We start from the raw sequence: 20,005 nt of genomic DNA on the forward strand, positions 1-20,005 counted from the left end.
TACAAAATTCTGGTTTGATTTATGTAATTTTCTAATATGAATGAATTACATCAATAGCTACAGGCATTCAAATACAAGAATTAATCTGATTTGATACAGCTTAGCATCTATACATACGAATTAATACGCACATTATTAGTCTCCATCAAAATCTACAATATATGTATTATGTTGCAATCAAGCTCTAATCTACTAGTTTAACATATACACAGCCATTACAAAGGAAGTGTCGAATTAATCACACTGATAGGTTTATTATGTTTACCATTATCACAAGAAACATGGGAGCAGTACCTGCCGTTAGTGAAGTTCATAAAATGGTGTGCATCAGTGTAAAATTTAGGTACAATTTAACAGTTAAGTACATGGGTTTAAGACTACAGAAGCGTGCTCAGTTACTCGCCTTGGTTAATATAGCTATATTATTGATTGCTACGGTAATCTATATAAATGTTTAAGTATAGTTTGGCTGTGGACACTAACACTGATTTAGTATTTTGTGCATTTTATACATCTACAGTGGGTTAACAAAGCATATTGACCTCAGAAATGACTGACTTTAAGCAGTATAACTTAGCATCATTTGGTACTTCTCTATTCTGTCTATTGCCACATTGACAGCTATGTGTTGTAAGCAAGAACAAAAATGGAGTTAGAGGTTTACAGGATTAAGAAGTGTGCAAAATTGTACATCTTTCTAAAGTGTATGCTACAAGATGAAGATTTCTGTATGTCACTACTAGCAGTGTGCATGTGGATACAAAAATTACCAAATGATGTTTTGAATAATAATAATAATAATAATAATAAAATTTAATAATAACATTTACGAATGTTATCCACATACACAAACATATGTCATGGTTATTGTTTAATCCACTGACCTGTATAGTGCACAGTTATAGTAAACATGCAAAGGTGATCAAAAGGAATTTGGGAAAATGATAACAGAGCACTTGGCGAAGTGACAATTTTGCCTCTAAGAAGCAACTGTTTTTGTAGTCAAGTCTTTGTTTACTAACAAAATTTTCATTCTATCCTGTACATATTTTAGAGCAAACTGAGTTGCTCTGAAGTTCTGGGTTTAGTTTAGCCTCAATATGGACCATGCCTCCCATAAACAGGCCAGGGTTGATCTGTCCTTGCAAGCTGCCAAAAATCCAGAGAGTTTACAACATATGGCAGTTTGCCAAGAACATGACCTGGAAGAATAGTTGACAATGATTGAACAATCTTCAATATAAATTATTCACTTGCTTATGACATGCACCCCAATAAATGAACCTGCATTCAGATCTTCCAAAACAAGCTGGTAGATCTCTGTCAAGCTGTTTCTTCTACAAAGAATTAAAAGTGAACTGTGTAGATCTTTATCTACCATGTATGTTTACATATAAGTCAAACTGCAAACAACACAGACCCTGCTCTGCCATCGCATAATGCACCAGCAGATCCGGGTCTTTGTTGTTTGTTCCACTGATTACTTCTAAAAATCTGCAGAGACCCAGATCTGCCAGTACATTATGACATGGCAGATCTAGGTATGTGCAATTATTCAATGGTAAAAAATACAACACCTGACTTTATATTCAGCTTTTAAAAAAAAAAAAACTGGTAGAAGTTAATGCCCTGTGAGGCTGATACTGGATGCATTGACCAATTTTCACATTCCCTGAGAAGATGTATTACATCCCTTTGCAAAAGGTCATAGGTCAGGAGGGGAAAATACTCTACCTTTAGAAATAACTTTGATGAACACATGCCCAAATAAGAACTGTGTTTTGTAAAAGTGTTTACTGCAAACTGGAATTAGAATTTGTGTACATTTTGTGTGTGAGTAATCCAGCTGTCCCCTATGACATCTGACCTATTGCAAAGGAGCATAATTTAGGATGCTGATTGGGGTACCAGTCTGCAATATTAAGAGTACAATCAAACACCAAACATCCAGCCTGGCTGACATGGATATTTCTTTCTCAACAAATCATGGCTAATAGGTAAAAAAAAGTCAAATTAAGAACATATTGTACACACATAGTAGGGTACCAGTCTGCAATATTAAGAGCACAATGAAACACCAGCCATCCAGCTTGGCCGAAGTGTACATTTCTCTCAACAAATCATGGTCAATAGGTAAAAAAAGTCAAATTAAGAACATATTGTATACATGTAGTAAATAATCATCTCTCAGTCTAAAGAAACATATTATAATCTGGTCTAGAGAAATTGAGCTCTGCCTTTCTAAAATTCAAATCTGATATGATCAAGGCACATCATCACAATGTTGATGATAATCAAATCTGGATCAGTGGTTCCCAAACTTTTTCAAGTCAGTGCCCCCTTGGTTAGCCTCAGTGCCCCCTACCTTACCCCGTAAAAAGTATTATTCAGCATTGGCATTCCCCTTGGCAATTCCTCCCCCAAGGGGGCAGTACCACCCACTTTGGGAACCACTCCTAGGCAAGGGCAAATGCTTTGATGCAAACATGGCCATCTCATGAATTACCTCCTTCAGCGTCATAAGGGAACATAGAAGTACAACATCTTCTGTAAACTCAGCCCAAGATTAGAATGATTGATTAATAGACTAACATTCTGGATCTCTATTCCTTTGGATCACCTATTCAAGCTATTATGTCTAAAAAGTTGACACATACCTCCTTCTTCAAGGATTGTTGTTGGTGCTTTGTTGTAATGTTTCTGTTTTCTGAAACCTGTTTTCTTCCCTGTTAAAAGGGAATGGCTAATAAATTAGTCACTGAACTTTGGTTCTTCCTTCATTTCTGCTTTTGGTGTCGCTGTTGCTGGTACTACACTGTAGAATGTAATGCATGCTGGAGAGGGATGGTGGTCTAATATATAGGCATGCATGTCACACGCAGCACAGGGTTCCCACAAAATATGGCACAATATTTGCAATGATATTACCAGGATATGTTGGTAAATAAAATTACTTTTTCCATGAAAAGACATTATAACCATCTTAAACGATACAAGATCTAAGACACTCACAGTCGACTTAGGGACTCTTGAAACTTGCAGCTTTTGAAAGACAGAATAAATGACTTACTGATATCAAATATTTTAGGTTCTGATATTTGTTAACTGACATTAAACTAGATTTTAATTAAAATAACATAACATTTAATTATTACGGCAGCTGTTAAATAAACATGTATGATGACACAGCCTTGTTTAAACAGCTGCCATATTCCTTAAATGTTGTTTTGTTGTTTCTTTCCCTGAATTTTTTTTTTTTTTGCTGCATTGTGTGAACCCTGTTGCTTGCTTTGACTTACCTCTGTCTGATCCGGTTGTCCCACAGAAACTGACCAAGATTCTATGTACCATCTATACTTGCTTTTAACTTGGTTCAAACTGCAGACAACACAGACCCAGATCCGCCACTTCATAAAGTGCTGGCAGATTAGGGTCTACAATGTTTGTTCTACCAATTTGTGCTAGCTGCATAGACCAAGATATAGTGGTTCATTATATGATGACAAATCTGGGTCTATGCAGTTTACAGTTGGATCAGACTTGTCAATGAGTAATATACATTACAAAGCAAGATTCTGAATCCTTTACCTCCATTCTGATTATCAACTATACTTAAGTACAGGTGGATAACTAAAGAAATTTTTTGCAAAACATTTTTCTTGATAAGATGTTTTTTTTTTAAACTACACCCACATCAGAACGGTTTCTTGATAAGAAACTTTCTGTTGTGTCAAGCTTATTATAACACAGTGCTTTTGCAGTCAGGGTTAAAATTTACATGTTCCATACAAGAGCGTGTAAACAACCCTTTAATGAACACCATTACCTATTTCATTTGGCTCGATTTGCCCCTCAGGTGTGATTATGGATGGTGCCCGGCCACGTTGAGATGGTGCAGTTTTCCCCTCATCTTTTGGCTCCTCTTTGGATTTTTCCATCTCTGGAACAAGAGATTTCTCACTCGCCAGAGGTGACAATGGCCATTTTTTTCTCACTTTCAGACTGAGGGACTGGGGAGGGTGATTTGGATGCTATCTTAGAAGTGGATTCAGGGTAGGGCTTTGTTACATCATGTTGACTAGTAGTAGTGGAGGTAACGGTGGTGGGTACAGTCTTGGGGTATTGTGAATGGGGGTAGCAGGCTAAGGTTTATCTATTGTAACTTTGAAGACTGATTCTGTATTGGCATACCAAGTAAAAAACAAAGGCAAGCAATAAACTACAATATCGTGCATACTGGCTGTTGACTATATAATCAATAACATAACTCCAGCAATTTATATGTGAATATCCACTGCTTTCAAAATGTCCCTGTTTAATAAAGCATTCTGGATATAAAGATTATTTTAAAGTATCTGATAGAAATTAGTATTCCAATTCATTTGCCATTTTCTATGCACACAACTCAAATTCATTAAAATTTTAAAATTTCCAAATCCACTCTGCGTATATTTATGTTTTTACTCAAATTAAAAGTTGTACCTTGCATTAACATCCTACAAGTTCTCATTTGCAATCAGTTCTAACCATACTTCTAAAAATACAGAGATTTTAATTCCTTTGATCAGTTCATAGACAATTAATTAAGAGGAATTCCAAGTAAGCCTATAAAGAAATAATCTACATCAACTGTAGCGGATCCATCTTCATTACATACTTTCAGCAGGAGAAGCATAAACTGAATTCAGACAAACATAACAGGTACTGTATATACTCACTTATAAGTTGAGTCAACCTGCAAACAACAAAGATCCTGATCTACCATAGCATAATGTACAGGCAGATCAGAGTCTATCATACTGATACATATTAATGACTCCTAACAAACTGCACAATCCTCAATCTGGGTCCGCGAGATCTGTGTCTGTGCAGTTTGCAGTTGGAGTTGTCTTATAAGAAAGTATATATGGTAAAATTAATAGTTGGAACTAACCGATGGCATAAACTCAATACATATGGTGGTATTATCTCAAGGTATTACTTAAATGCTGCAACTGATGTTTAAGAATTGTGACTTTCAAAAACTTGCACACACAACTTTAATACTGGTCATAATGATTAACCTGGTGCATTTGGTTGTCAACAAACCAGTTATGGTCAGACACTCTTCACCAAATTTCTGGATTTACTTTTGTCACTGTTAAATTTCCTCTTTGAAGCTGTCATTATTACATTTCTTTAGCCACAGGCATTACTTCGATAACATCTCAATCTTATCAGCCGATACCTGAGTTTGCATGCCAGAATTCATCACAGTAGCCAACTGATCGGAAATTGCAGGTCCTGTACGGTCCTGAAATTGCAGGTCCTATACAGTCCTGGAGATCACAGAAGTCATCTGAAGTTCATATGCTTTACATTCTGTAAGATGCCTTCTAACTTGTCCCCTAGTGTTGCTCAAGTGAGTGAGTCATCATCATTGCTGAGGGGGGGGGTTTGCCTTGTTATTATGAAAAATTTCCAACATTCAAAAACCTTTCCTTTTGCGTGCATTTATTAGAGGACATTATTGCTCATTAGTTGGCAACTTTTGTAGAAGTTTAACATGCTGCCACATCTGATCATTTACAGCACACTGGTTATTTCTTTTGTCCATAAGTGACTCACTCATGATGCCCTTCATGATGTAGAAGGTCATTCTAACCCTGGAACAGAAGAGAGTCGTGGCTGCTCAACAGCCCCAAGAGCACTCATAACAGGCTCAAATTCAGTGTCACCAACCAAACCGATACTAGATATGGCTGCAATAGTGTGTGATCCTTCCCTAGAATAACTGAACTTAATGACGGCATAAATGACTGCACTGAGGACTCAAAACAGGTCCAATCACAGTATCAACAACGATACTGATGCTAAATATGGTTGCTGTATGTTTCTGACAGAAATCGTTTGTTCATCTATAAGCATAGCTGATTGGCCATAATTTCTTGCAAAAGTCCCTGTGCAACAGGAGGATGACTTTTAGTTTTGTTCAAAAGCAACATGTCCTTTGTCATCATAGCCGAGGCAATGGACAATGACCAGTACACTAAAACATCCCTATAGGAAGGAATCACAGCAAAATCAGTCTTTACAACATCAGTAACAACACTTGAACACAAGGAAAACAAGTAAGATTTCATCAGTATGGAAAACACAAACTGACCAACAATTTAGATCATTTTAAGAAATTACCCTGATGGTAGGTAGCCTTGAGAAGATAAGTGGTCTAAAACGCTAACCATTACTGATCACTGCCATTTCAGCACTATCTGCATGTGTTCGAGTCTAATGTGGGTATATGAGAAAGCTTGCCAGTAACTTCTCATGGGTTGGTGGTTCTTTCTGGGGTTTACCCAGGTTCTTCATCCACCATTTATACTGGCCGCCATGTACTGCCTAAACTGTGCTGAAAAATGGTGCTAAACCCTACAACAAAATGAACCCTGATGGTAAAATATCTACAGTAGAACAATTCAGGAAATACTTTGTTTTGTGTAAAGAGCTAAACGTTTTTAACATCGAGTAAGAAAAATGTGCTCAACAGCCACTTCTTAAAAGTGAAATACCTGTAATATTTATTTTATCGATGAGAACTTGTAGGATACTGGTAGATGTTTTGGTATTCCTTCATCTTTCAGTACACTGAAAACTTTAAAGTAGGAGGTTAAACATATGTTCTCAAAAAAGGGTACATTTCAACATATACAAGAAAAAGGGATTATTTGGAAAACAAGGAAGAAAAAATGTTAAAGCATATAAATAAGTCTCCTTTGGTAATAAGTCATCGCACTTCTTCAATACATTTTTTAGTGACAGAATATTGTTTTATTTTCTTCTGTTTGGAAATCAAAAAGATGTGCAACATGAAAAAGCTGAGTTTTTGTATAATGAATGGATGAATACTGCACTGATGGATGGACATAAAACAGTCGTGCCTTGAGTCATTTCTGAGTACAGTCAACAGACAATAAGTATTGCAAAAACTACCCAAAAGAATGAACTAATTTTAAAATGTCATCTTTGAGGAGAGACATTCCTACACTCTGACAAGGTATACCATATTTACACAGGCAGATTAGGGTCTTTACTACTGTTCCTTCTACATGTACTTAGAATTTCTGAGAAATATTCAACAAGATCTCCAGGGAAATCTGATCAAATGTAAATACAGTTTTTAATGATTGCAAAGATAAACAGTCATAAATTTGGTGTTTGTTTTTTTTAAATTTTTATTTACCATATGTGGTTTGGTTTATGTGAGTTCAAGCATGTGTGTGATGATATTGGACAATGCAATGTCTACCAACTGTATGTGATTCGTAACTGTATTAAATGCTTCAAAGAAAACAAATGTGTTATCTTCATTTTGATCAAATTTGAATTTCCAGTCATTTTCTATGATCTTATATGAAAAGATAGCTTATTCTCAACTGGACGTTTTTGCTTTTTTGGGGTCATGCACACTAATCCACCCCCACCCCCTTGAGATCTCAAAATACCCTTTTTGAGTCCAAAAATCTCCTAACACTGTCTGGGAATGACAGCTAAGTACTTCCTTTTCTTGTTCATCACAATCTTTGACAATCATTGACAATTTCTGCCAGATGTAACCAAAGCTTCTAATGAATGTGTTAGTGTTCATGTTCGTTAAAGAGATGATTGAAGAGCTAGTGATTGAAGAGATACACTGAAAGAAATAAGACCACAATTTCTCAGCATAATCATGCATTGTGTATTTTGTGCTATAAACGTAAACACGGGACCACTGTAGATTAGCAGTCAAAAGTAATTTATGAAGATGAAGCTAAAGTTGTTTTGGGCAAAGATCGAACATTTCCATAGGGAGAAGACTCACAAACTGGAAACCTGAGTATTCTGGTCTGTACAGTGCACATTTGCCATTCAAAAATATTCCAACCATGTTTTAGGAGATCTATTACCTGCAATGGTGTTGGAAATATGACCCACTCAATGGAATACTTGACTCTGACCAGTATATAAGAATTCTTTAATGAAAACTTCTGAACAGATATTGCAAAAGAATTTTGAAATGTGAATGAATGTTCCTGGAGAATAATTGTCTAGGATGACAAAATATGGAGAGAAAAAAACCAATGAATCCTTACCCTGGCCATTACTGACAAAAGACCTCAATATCACATCACAAACTCTACATCAAATCACATTTTCGTGTTATTCTTGACATTAGGAATGCTTTCAATCAATCTTAACCAGGACTGATAGACTCTACCTAAGTGAGTTAATGATGACAGCCAAGATATCATTTACCAAGTGCGAGTTAATGATGACAGACAAGATATCATTTACCAAGTGCGAGTTAATGATGACAGACAAGATATCATTTACCAAGTGCAAGTTAATGATGACAGCCAAGATATCATTTACCAAGTGCGAGTTAATGATGACAGCCAAGATATCATTTACCAAGTGCAAGTTAATGATGACAACCAAGATATCATTTACCAAGTGCGAGTTAATGATGACAGACAAGATATCATTTACCAAGTGCGAGTTAATGATGACAACCAAGATATCATTTACCAAGTGCAAGTTAATGATGACAACCAAGATATCATTTACCAAGTGCAAGTTAATGATGACAACCAAGATATCATTTACCAAGTGCGAGTTAATGATGACAGCCAAGATATCATTTACCAAGTGCGAGTTAATGATGACAGCCAAGATATCATTTACCAAGTGCGAGTTAATGATGACAACCAAGATATCGTTTACCAAGTGTGAGTTAATGATGACAACCAAGACATCATTTACCAAGTGTTACATGTTTAAGTACTATTTTGTCTTAATACTTTAGTTTCTTTAGTAACAGCAATAATATTAGTTTACCTCCTATAACCTGAATGTAACTGGAAGTCACTTTTTTCACATAGTACTGTATGTCTATACTGTCTGCAGTTGGACATGGGCTACTCACAAAAAAATGTGGTATCATTTCAACTTCCTTTGTTTTGAGACAATATCACATGTGTATTGCATCAATTTTCATAAATTTCATTAGCAAGAAAATGTTACCTTAATAGTGTAAGTGTCTTGCATTGTTTATCCCACTAAGTTTGTCGCACTGTGTGTTGGTTAGTGTTCAAGGAATAACATCTACTCAAAGATACACATGCAAATACTTAATAACAAAAGAAATAAAGAATACTATGTGCACCTATATCTGAAATCAACTAAAGGTAAAAATAAAATATGCACCTAGATCTGAAATCAACTAAAGGTAAAAATAAAATATGCACCTAGATCTGAAATCAACTAAAGGTAAAAATAAAATATGCACCTAGATCTGAAATCAACTAAAGGTAAAAATAAAATATGCACCTAGATCTGAAATCAACTAAAGGTAAATATAAAATATGCACCTAGATCTGAAATCAACTAAAGGTAAATATAAAATATGCACCTAGATCTGAAATCAACTAAAGTTAAAATGAAAATATTTGGCAGCAGATAACTCAGAGTAAAGTCCACTCATACATGCAACCTGTTCTGAGATATCACAAGGTAACACAGTGTAACCATGCGTTCTAAAGATGAAATTGTAATATTTCACATTTATAAAAGTAAAAAAAAAACTTTAGCAACTACAATGTCTTGCCATCACAAATCCCCACCAAAAACCCTCCTCCCACCACCTCACACCCCTGAATCAAAGTTAAAAATTAACTTTTTCAGTGCTAATGGCATTTTGAAATTAACAATTTTTTAAACTAGCAATGGCTATTTTCAGTGTTATCTAACATATTTAACATTTTAATATAGAATATATACAGGAAAAAAGCTGGCAATTTACTGGCATATCAGAATTGTAACAAGCAAAATGCTAGCTGCTTAACATCAATATCAAGCCCTGCCTGGTATTCACCACACACGCAGACACTGACCGAGAGACACAAAAATCAGTCACAGATGTGATTCATCTTCCTGCTAAGATTGCACACCAGTACATTAAAATCTGGTCAGAAAATATCTTAAAATGTCAATGTTATTTAATTTTTGTACATCTAACCTTTGACCCATCTCAGAAATCACATGGGTGAGAGTCAAGGGGGAGACCCTTCTCACAGATGGTTGCCATGGGGACAACAAAACTACGAAGTTTCATGAAATCGCACCCAGAGGTTCCTATGGAGGTGTGGTAAAAAGACAGGTGGACAGATGGATGGACAGACAAGCAGATGGTGGATTCAGCACTGCTTTTCTAACATGTGTGGAGATAAAAATGGCACTACTTTTGAGAAACTTATTTATATTTTACAATATGATGGAGTTCTTTTGTAATGATGCATATTTTTAGAATGCAAGTCAGACTGTGTTGCTATATAAAGAAAAAAGATCATTAAAAGAGCATGACATAAATGCAATTAAAGGTTAAGAATAATGTCAATTTAAACAAGTTTACTAACATAACTTTAAGAAAAATAAAATCTGGCAAAGAAATATAGTCATTAGAGAAAGAAACTTAAATGTGCTAAAACCAAAAATTATTATAAAATATAATTTTACAAAAACTATATGAATCAACTAAAGTGAGCTCACATGAAAAGGTAGACTATACAGCTAAAATTTAAATGAAGGTAGACGATACAATTTTAAACAAGCAGCTGACCATGTCCCACATGTTAAGCACAACCACGAACTTTGGGTAAATTAGTGTGGTACACATTAAGATATATTCACATACCAGTAAAATGACTTTGTGGCCAAACATACCCAAGAGAACAAACGAGTCAATGCCCAAATGATCACAAAGTTTAGGTTCTGCCAAAGTGGATTTGATAAAAGTAGATTCATGTGCATAAAAATATAAATGTTAAAACATCCTGGAATTATTACTCTGGCAATGGACTGCATGTTAAGACCACCCCAAAGCTTCAATGTTCAGGTATTTATTTATCTAGGAAAGACATACTTTATAGACTGATGCATGAAATATAGGTCAAACTGACCTACTTTTAGCAATTTGGAAAGTACACCATGGTTCATCCCTGTACCTCAAAAACTTTTCATGACATAAAGCACAAGCAAAAGCTTACAATCTTCATCTGTGTCTATGACCTTGAGAATAAGACCTCAAACATGCAATGAACACCAAGCTTCATCTATTTATCTCAAACAACTCTCAACTTACAAAGCAGAAGGACAAATGTGACTAAAACCTAAAACATTAACCTAACCTTAGACCTCAACCTTGAAGAGAGGACCAGTATAAATCATACCCTCTGGTGATGATATATAATTATACCAAACTTCATTTCTTCGTCTCAAATGGATCTAAACTTTTACAGTACAATCGAAAGTGTAATATAAAAATTCAACATATAACACCATGACACTGAACTTCAAGATAAGACCACCAATATTGTACGACACATGTATATTATGACATGTATATATACTAAGTTGTCTCCCTTAATCTTGAATGGCTCTAAAGTTACAGAATGGAAAATGAAGCGTGATTGGAAACAAAATGCTTTGACCTTGACCTTGAAGAGAGGACCTCCAATGATGTATGTGACACATGTTCTAGTAATGATTAAAAGTATACAGCAAAGTTTCATCCTAAATCTGAAGCAGTTTTAAAGTTATAGAGCATAAACAAAAGTGAAATATAAAACATAAAATAATGAACTATGACCTTGAGCTTTAAGATAGCACCCCCAGCGTGGTATGCAACTCACCTTGCAGTGATGATGTGTAAGTATACCAAGTTTCATTCTTCAATTTCAGAAGAGTTTAAATTTAAAGAGCAAAAATGAAAGTGTGATGTAAAATTTAAAATACTGAACTGTGACATTGACCTTGAAGATAACACTGCCTATTCAGTGGACAACACACCTGGTAATGATATGCAAGTTTCCTCGCTTAATCTCAAATGACTTTAAAATAACAGAATGGAATGGAAACTGTGATGAAAATAAAAAATACTGAACCATGACCTTGACCTTTAAGACAGCACCCCCAAAGTCGTAGACTTCATGACTTCTAGTGATAATGTATTACTAAGCCATGTTTAATCCCTTAATCTCAAATGGATTCAAATTACTGAACAGAAAGAAAAGTGTGAACAATGGATGAGTACAAGGAAGCATAGATACTACATCCCACACTTTTCTTAAAAAAAAAGTTGTTGGCAAAAGCCATGCTTCAGTTTCACAGCTGCAACATTTCATTCCTCTATTCAGATAAACCCTCTTCCAGTTAACAGATTGTCTAAATCATTTATTTCCAAGGAAATGTTTCAAATGTAAGTTCACTCATCTAATTCATGCAACAAGCAGCCAGTAACAAATCTATTGTTTTACTTTCCAAACAATTAACCTGTCAAATGAATCAACTACTGCATTTCAAGGACCCACTGATCAATCTAACTAGTCAGGAACCCAGTGAGTCACCTCTGTGGTTTGCACTATAAAATATATACAATTTCCAGTCTCAATAACTTCAACACCTCATGTCCAAGTCCTATGAAATTTTTACTAAATATTTAAAAATTATTTCTCAGCTTCAGTGATCCTCTGGGCAGGCACAGGAGAAAATGCCAATTTTAAATGATTGGCTATTCTAATTAGTGGATGGAGTATTCTGTGGTTTTCTGAAAGGTCAACTGCATCATAACTATTTAGCATTTTACTCCCTGAACAATTAAGATTGTCTTCAATAGTCCAATATCACAAATACACACAGACATATAAATATATGAAATCATCTTCAGATATAGTGATTATAATGAAATGTAAACCACAGTGTTTCATCATGCATAAGTGCATACCCTTGGGTTTCTCCTCAGCAGCCTTTTTCTCTTCTTTAGTTTCTGGTTTTTCTTCTGGCTTTTTCTCCTCCTGTTTAGGTACTGGCTTTTCTTCCACCTTTTTCTCCCCTGGTTTTATTTTTGGTTCTTCAGGCTTTTTCACCTCTGGTTTTGGTGCTGGTTTTTCCTCTGGTTTTTTCTCTTCTAACTTTGGTGATAGTTTCTTCTCCTCCACTTTTGGTGCTGGTTTTTCCTCAGGTTTTTTCTCTTCTGGCTTTGGTGCTGGTTTCTTTTCCTCTGGTTTTGGAGCTGGTTTTTCTTCTGGCTTTTTCTCTTCTGGCTTTGGAGTTGGTTTCTTTTCCTCTGGTTTTGGTGCTGGTTTTTCTTCTGGCTTCTTCTCTTCTGGCTTTGGTGTTGGTTTCTTTTCCTCTGGTTTTGGTGCTGGTTTTTCTTCTGGCTTTTTCTCTTCTGGCTTTTTCTCTTCAGGCTTTGGTGTTAGTTTCTTTTCCTCTGGTTTTGGTGCTGGTTTTTCTTCTGGCTTTTTCTCTTCTGGCTTCGGTGTTAGTTTCTTTTCCTCTGGTTTTGGTGCTGGTTTTTCTTCTGGCTTTTTTTCTTCTGGCTTTGGTGCTGGTTTTTTCTCCTCAGGCTTTGGGGAAAGTTTTTCTTCAGGCTTTTTCTCCTCAGGTTTTGGTTTTGGTTTTTCCTCTGGCTTTGATTCTTGCTTTTTCTATAAATGCAAAATTAAGGCTTTTGTTTTAAAATAAAGACTTAAGATTATGATTAATATTACATAGTTACCTGGAAGCTGTCTCACAAATTGTACATAACTTACATGTGGACATAAGTCATTATATCAAATAGATGTCAATTATTTTCTATTTACATGCATTCTTTAGTTATCTTGTATTTCGGGTTTTTTATTCTTCTTTCATGTAAATGATTAATATGTTCCTGTATGTCTTTTCACAAATTATTTAATTACCACTCATAACTCTTATATATGGTATGTCTAACAGAGTACTTTATTTTCAGCATTTTATACAGGTTCATGATGCAACCACTCCATGTTTAACAGTCCATCTATGAAGGCATTTTTTTTACTAACTAAATACATAGAAACCATTATTTTCTTCTTCGATTTCCAATGATCATGACCGCAGACTTGTGACCCCAGAATGTTTAGGTTTCTTTACTGTCCTAAGTGCAAGCCATCCACAAATTTTGATTAAGAAACTTGCTTTGAACAAAGTTGATTCTCAAAAGCCATTTTTCTTTGAGCCACAGTGACCTTGACCTTGTCCCAGAAGACAGATATATGGAAGGTGTGTGTGTGTGTGTGTTTTGGATTTTTAACTGCAGTGTGGCAGTTTATAGTGATGTTCAGCACTGGAGCATCAGACCGCAGACACATAGCATGATGTCCCACCCAGTCACATTATCCCGAAACCAGGCTGACCAGTCCTAAAACTAACCTCTTAATGCTGAGTGCCAAGCAAGGCAGCTGCTAGTACCATTTTTATAAGCATTCGGTATGATTCTGCCAAGGTTTGACCCTGCAACCTCCTTTATCCGAGGTGAATGCTCTAACTACTAGGCCACCAGAGTGATAACATCACAAAATAACAGAGGAAATATATAAAAAAACTGTTGCTAACATTCTGCAGGTACTGCTTTGGATAATAGATTTACCTCTTGAACCCTGGAATCCTTTGCGTTTATGCTTTGATTGGTCATGCTTTACACTTCATGGTCATATGATCTTTGGAAACCAAACTGGCCACTAAATATCATTAAAGCTAAGCATATGTAAAGCTCTACTTGAATTGAACAAAGGTCTCATATTTCCCGTGCTCTGCAAACTGTGCTATCAAAGCTCAAATCCTAGAGCCACTTATTACTGGTAAATATAAAACTCTTAAATTACAAGAATAGCAATTTATACTGCAAGAATACTGATATTCAGTATAACACAGCCTTTGGAACCCATTTCCGTCTTATAATGCTCCAAGAACATATTAGACTATCTTGTCTTAATACTGATCAAAGATGAAGCTATGCCAAAAGAGAGAAATGTTCATTTACTTATTCTATTTAACCCTTTACCTCACAGAGCATAGTTACAAAGTGCAGCGTGCTATAAATAGAACACCTGTTACCTAGTCGACTCCATATGCATAGGCCTGCCTGTGAACTGTTAAGCAATGTAGTGTATGTTACGTTTAACAGCAATTTTAACCATTTTACATTTTTGGTACACATCTATTATATGTGGAAAAATTTAAGAATAAAGTCCGATTGTTATAGCTATGTAATTATTTTTCAAGGAAGAATCTTTTATGTGCTTTAAAATCTTGAGAGAACTCATTAACTGTCATGTCAGTGAGGCCGCGTATCCAACCGTAGCTGCCATTTCTCGTACTCAAAATTTACAAGTTTTTCGTCTGCGTCTACATCACTAAGTCATCTGAATTTGATAATTTATAAAAACTAATTGCTGCCTACATCAATATCAGAGCCTTTACCTAAGTTATTGAATCTTTCATAGTTGTGATTCTAATCGTGAAAACTTCATAAGTACTGAATGAAATCTGCGACCGCCATTTTGGAGAGTGGAGATTATGGCCCAGTTACTTTAAATAGCAGATATCAACCAGTGCATAAACAGTGACCATGTGATCTGACTTAATTGTCATTTGCAGAAATGAATGTAGTATCTAATAGGGGGGTTTTCCCCGAAGGTGGCGCTACAAAAACTGGCTCAAAATGGTTGATGTTTACAGCAGGCGTCAAAAGGCACTTCCATGCGAATGGAGTAGAGGCATCAAAAGGCGCTTCCAGCAAATGGAGTAGAGGCATCCAAAGACGCTTGGATGAAGTAACGGGTTAACTCTTTTGTAAGATGAAAACAGAACTGTCACCATAGCAACACATTTTTAACTATAAATATATAATTCTATAACAAAGTTTAATTATAACTATACTGTACCACTTTCTCCTCTGCTAATTTAGCCTCCTTTGGTTCAAGATTTGGGTTGTCTGTAAAAAGAAATAATGATCTCATATACTGCTTTCTGTAGGATAGAAATCATCAATATCATATATAAAGATAAACAGATAATTTGAAATGGCAAACATTTAATTTTAAAAATTAAAATCAAATATATTATCACTATACTAATGAATTATACTATTTCCCTCCCACTGATGTATTAAAAGCACAGTAGGCTATTATCTAGGAATGTAATCAAACTTGGAATGCTTCTTATATCTTGAGGTATGACTAGGAAAAGGAAGTTGAAAGGCTTTGGACTCGGATAGGATCTTTGCTTGATACAAATCACAATGCATAACAAATGAAATGACATGACACATATCATGACATGTACTGGTCTTGAGACTTCTTGTTGTGTGGGTTAACACCATTTTTCAGCACATGATAAGCTATACATGGCAGCCAGTATAACTAATGGAGGAAGAACCTGTGAAAACTTCAGTAAAATCCAATGACTCACAGGAACCTACTGGCAAGTTTTCTCACATAACCACACTGCCAAGCTCAAGACTTGAACCCGTGTGAACAGAGGTGAGATGGAATTGATCAGTAAACATAAGCACTTTAGACCACATGGCAACCCAGGGCCCTGGTTTTCAGACTTGGTCATGATTCACATTCTGATGCTGAACTTGTCATGCAATATGCATCATGATGTTGCAAACTTTGGAGTCAAACATCTTGGTGGCTGACACTTCTGTGGAAATTTCCATTCTTATACTAGTACTTCTGAAAGCATCCAAACTCCACATAGTGATGTACTCATACAACCCTGTTTAGTATTGCTTTGACTTATCACTGCTCAGCAATGTTGTAGCTGCCCATAGTCCCATTTGGAAGTGCCACCCCACAATAACAATAGCAAAGGAGGGGCAGCAGAAAAAGAAGGGTCATGAATCACCAAACTTATTTTGTTGTGTTTGCTGCATATTTTTATTCACCTCTACATTTGTTTTTGTTTTTTTTAAATGCCACCATAATTTTGCCACCTATTAAAATTTGCTGGCCTGTGTGGAAGTATGTTGCTGTCATTGCTGTGATTATAGATAATTTCCATTTGCATCAAATGAAGAGACAAATTCAGATTTTCTTGTTAATTTTTGTTTATATCTATGCTATGATGCATTACATTTATGATTTGTATCATTACATTGCCTCAGTTCCAATATACTGCATAATGAGGAAATTAGTTACTTCAGACAATATATGCACTGACACAAAGAGATATAATGAAATTAGTTGATGAACGATTACACCTCTACTTCACACTGATTATGATGAGAGAGTGAATTAGACAAATGAATACAACAGAACTTTCAAAACTCTGGACCTAACTTCTTTCCCTAATTTATTGGCTACCTACAGGCATGAGAAAGCATTTAGGTCAAGACTCGTCAAGACATTCAAGTTATGCCAAGACTGATGTTCAAGTTATCATAAATTCAATGAACCTATTAAACCAACCATACAAAACCAACCTAAGATAGGTAACTGAAAGAAGGGAAAAACAAATTCTATTAAATTGTACAAGATGTCATTATTTTCTGTAAACCATAGGAAAAAAGTTAACAAATAAACATTTTACCCAATGTATAAAATTAAATGGACCTGAATTCCATGCTGAAAGTGAGAATTACTGTAGAAGTTAGAAAAAGATTAAATTTAAGCATTGTATTAAAGCACCAAAATATCTCTAATTGTGTCTGATTTCAATGGATGACAGTTGAAACTAAAGATAAATTTTGACTACATCTCTCAAACATTTGCTATACTTTTTTCAACAGCTTAGCACATTATTATAAAAATGCTATTTGGAATAATATCAATCAATACTGATAATCACATTTTCTTGCATTATTAAAAGGCTTTAAATTTTGTAAATCTTGCACATTTATAACAGATACTGTATGAATTTGTTATCAACTAAACATACTATTTTAGAAGCAGTTTTCAGTGTGATTAAATATATTTCAAATTTTCCACTCTTAATTCATGAAAAATGTGCTGCTTTTGTAACTTTTATCAGTGACAGCATACCTTGTACTCCAAGACTGGCTGTACTGGAGGCAGAGCCACTGGCATTCTTAACTTCAATAGTGTAATTGCCAGCGTCCTCTGGAAAGACTTCATTTATGTGGAGTTGGCAGGTGCCCTTGTCATATGTGATTTTATACACATCTGAATTTTCTATTGGTTTGTTGTCTTTGGACCATTTTACTTGCATTGGTTCAGTGCCTGTCACTTTGGCAATAAAATCAACAGCAGATCCATCCAATACATTCTGAAAAGAAAGATAGGCAGCTCTTACATGACATTCATATCCTTGCTAAATCTGCACCTCTGCAAAATTGCAGTATTTACACAGGTGTGGAAAATGCAACTTCACAACCAAATTTATTTTAAAAAATGATATGACAAAATACAAGTTTAGCAAATGTTTATTTGTACATTACACATTTCATCATCACTCTACATCTTCCTTCTCATCTTCATCATCTTGTTTTCATTGTCATGATTCTTAAAGATTTTTTTTTGTGGGGGGGGGGGACCAGGGGATGCTGTTATCCATTTTCTTAAATCATATTTATTTACTGACAAAAACACTACTATCATTAGGTATGCCTTTCCAGGTGTAGATAAAACAGATTCATACAGATTACTGGGGAGGGCATGCTGTGACATATATTCTCTTTTAGTTTAGATCAAAAACACTTTTGTCAGGAAATGGCAAAATTAATTGTGACAAGGAATCTAAAGACTTAATCATATCAAGTTCCTTAAACTGAATGAACTTCAACATTTTCTAAAAGAATTACATGATTATAAAACCATAAGGCTTCGCTTAAAAAAATGTCCATCAGTTAGGACATTTGGATAGTATACTGCAATGAACCATATACAAACCTGTGGAGCAAGCTTCTGTGTAAATTTAGGGGCCTCGCCTTTTGCTTCTTGTAGTAATTCTGGAATGAAGAGAAAAGTTGAAAGTGCAAGAGATGGATTTCTAAAAGACAAATGCATGAATAATGTCTTCTGTACCTAATACATATATAACTATTCTAGTGAACCTTTGTGCAGTGTGGTAAGTGACAGTTCTTGCTAAAATGCATGAGTTACCTCCCCTAGTACTTGATGTTGGTGACGCAGGAGAAATCAAACAATATTATCGCCATTATCTTTAAGTTTTAAAAAAATTCACTTTTTGTAAGAAAAAGTGTTTGTGTGTGTGTGTGTGTGTGTGTGTTTGGATTTTTAAAGCAGCTTTAACAATTTTTCAGTCATATCGCGATGACATCTGCAGTGTGGCAGTTTATAGTGATGTCTAGCACTGGGGCATCATGCCGCAGACATGTAGCATAATGTCTCACCCAGTCACATTATCCTGACACCAGGCCGGTCAGCCCTAATATTAGCCTCTTAATGCTGAGCGCCAAGCAAGGCAGCTTTAAGCACCATTTTTGGTATGACTCGGATGGGGTTCAAACCCACAACCTCCCACATCCTTGCTAGAAAAAAATACATAAACCACAGCAAAATATCAGAATATTCTGACTTTTATTAAAGGCAGAAACCATTTCCATGTTTCAATTCTGAAACTCTAAATATTGTAAAATTATTATCTAGCTAGGTTTTGAAAGGAAAATAAAATCTAATATTTTATGTTAAATATTCAAACAATTGGGTTTGCATACCTGAATCTTTTAAAAATCATAACCTGATCAAGATCAATATTTTGTGTGTCATCTCAGAATCCAATATTTTTTGTGGCATCTCAGAATCCAATATTTTTGTGGCATTTCAGAATCCATGTATTCCAATCATAATTTGGGCAAAATATTTTACATTCTGTACTATCTGAAAAACTAGGTCTGATAACAAACATACAATGTCAGCCCCATCCTTCATGGGCCTATTACACAACCAAATATGACTTCATTCTATGTTCACACTTTTATACTGCATCATGTATTCTGTGGTCTACATATATTGGTTTTCACAGCATATATCTAATCATTTGGAAGATCATATAATTTTAATTTTGACTATTTTGCAGACCTTTAAATGGTATATTTCCCTTTCCAACCCATACATTTTTAAGTATTAAAAAGAAATGCAGAAAAAAAAGCTGATTACGCCAACATATTTCTCTAACATTCATACAAAACCCAGATTTTCAA

General features: G+C 35.2%; 1 protein-coding gene across 19 annotated transcripts in view; it reads right to left on the reverse strand.

The window, feature by feature from the left end:
• The window catches only part of LOC149785740 (twitchin-like), a 469,207-nt gene that overhangs the window by 297,872 nt on the left and 151,330 nt on the right, over nucleotides 1-20,005 (reverse strand). For 17 of the 19 annotated variants that reach the window (XR_016425447.1, XM_089979624.1, XM_089979627.1 and 14 more), the window contains 5 exons: nucleotides 18,732-18,790; nucleotides 17,865-18,108; nucleotides 15,762-15,811; nucleotides 12,797-13,502; nucleotides 3,827-3,940 (listed from right to left, as the gene is read on the reverse strand). Coding sequence is in view for 18 of the 19 variants with exons in the window: in XM_089979624.1 (XP_089835750.1) it covers nucleotides 3,827-3,940; nucleotides 12,797-13,502; nucleotides 15,762-15,811; nucleotides 17,865-18,108; nucleotides 18,732-18,790 (1,173 nt within the window). In the remaining variant the exon portion in view is untranslated. Of the gene's footprint in view, nucleotides 1-2,657; nucleotides 2,727-3,826; nucleotides 3,941-12,796; nucleotides 13,503-15,761; nucleotides 15,812-17,864; nucleotides 18,109-18,731; nucleotides 18,791-20,005 lie in introns of all 19 variants that reach the window. The other 2 variants (XM_089979631.1, XM_089979636.1) reach the window with 2 other exon arrangements.

Source organism: Sinohyriopsis cumingii, chromosome 13, assembly GCF_028554795.1.
Source record: "Sinohyriopsis cumingii isolate HCF-2022 chromosome 13, ASM2855479v2, whole genome shotgun sequence".
In the NCBI taxonomy this organism is placed as follows: domain Eukaryota; kingdom Metazoa; phylum Mollusca; class Bivalvia; order Unionida; family Unionidae; genus Sinohyriopsis; species Sinohyriopsis cumingii.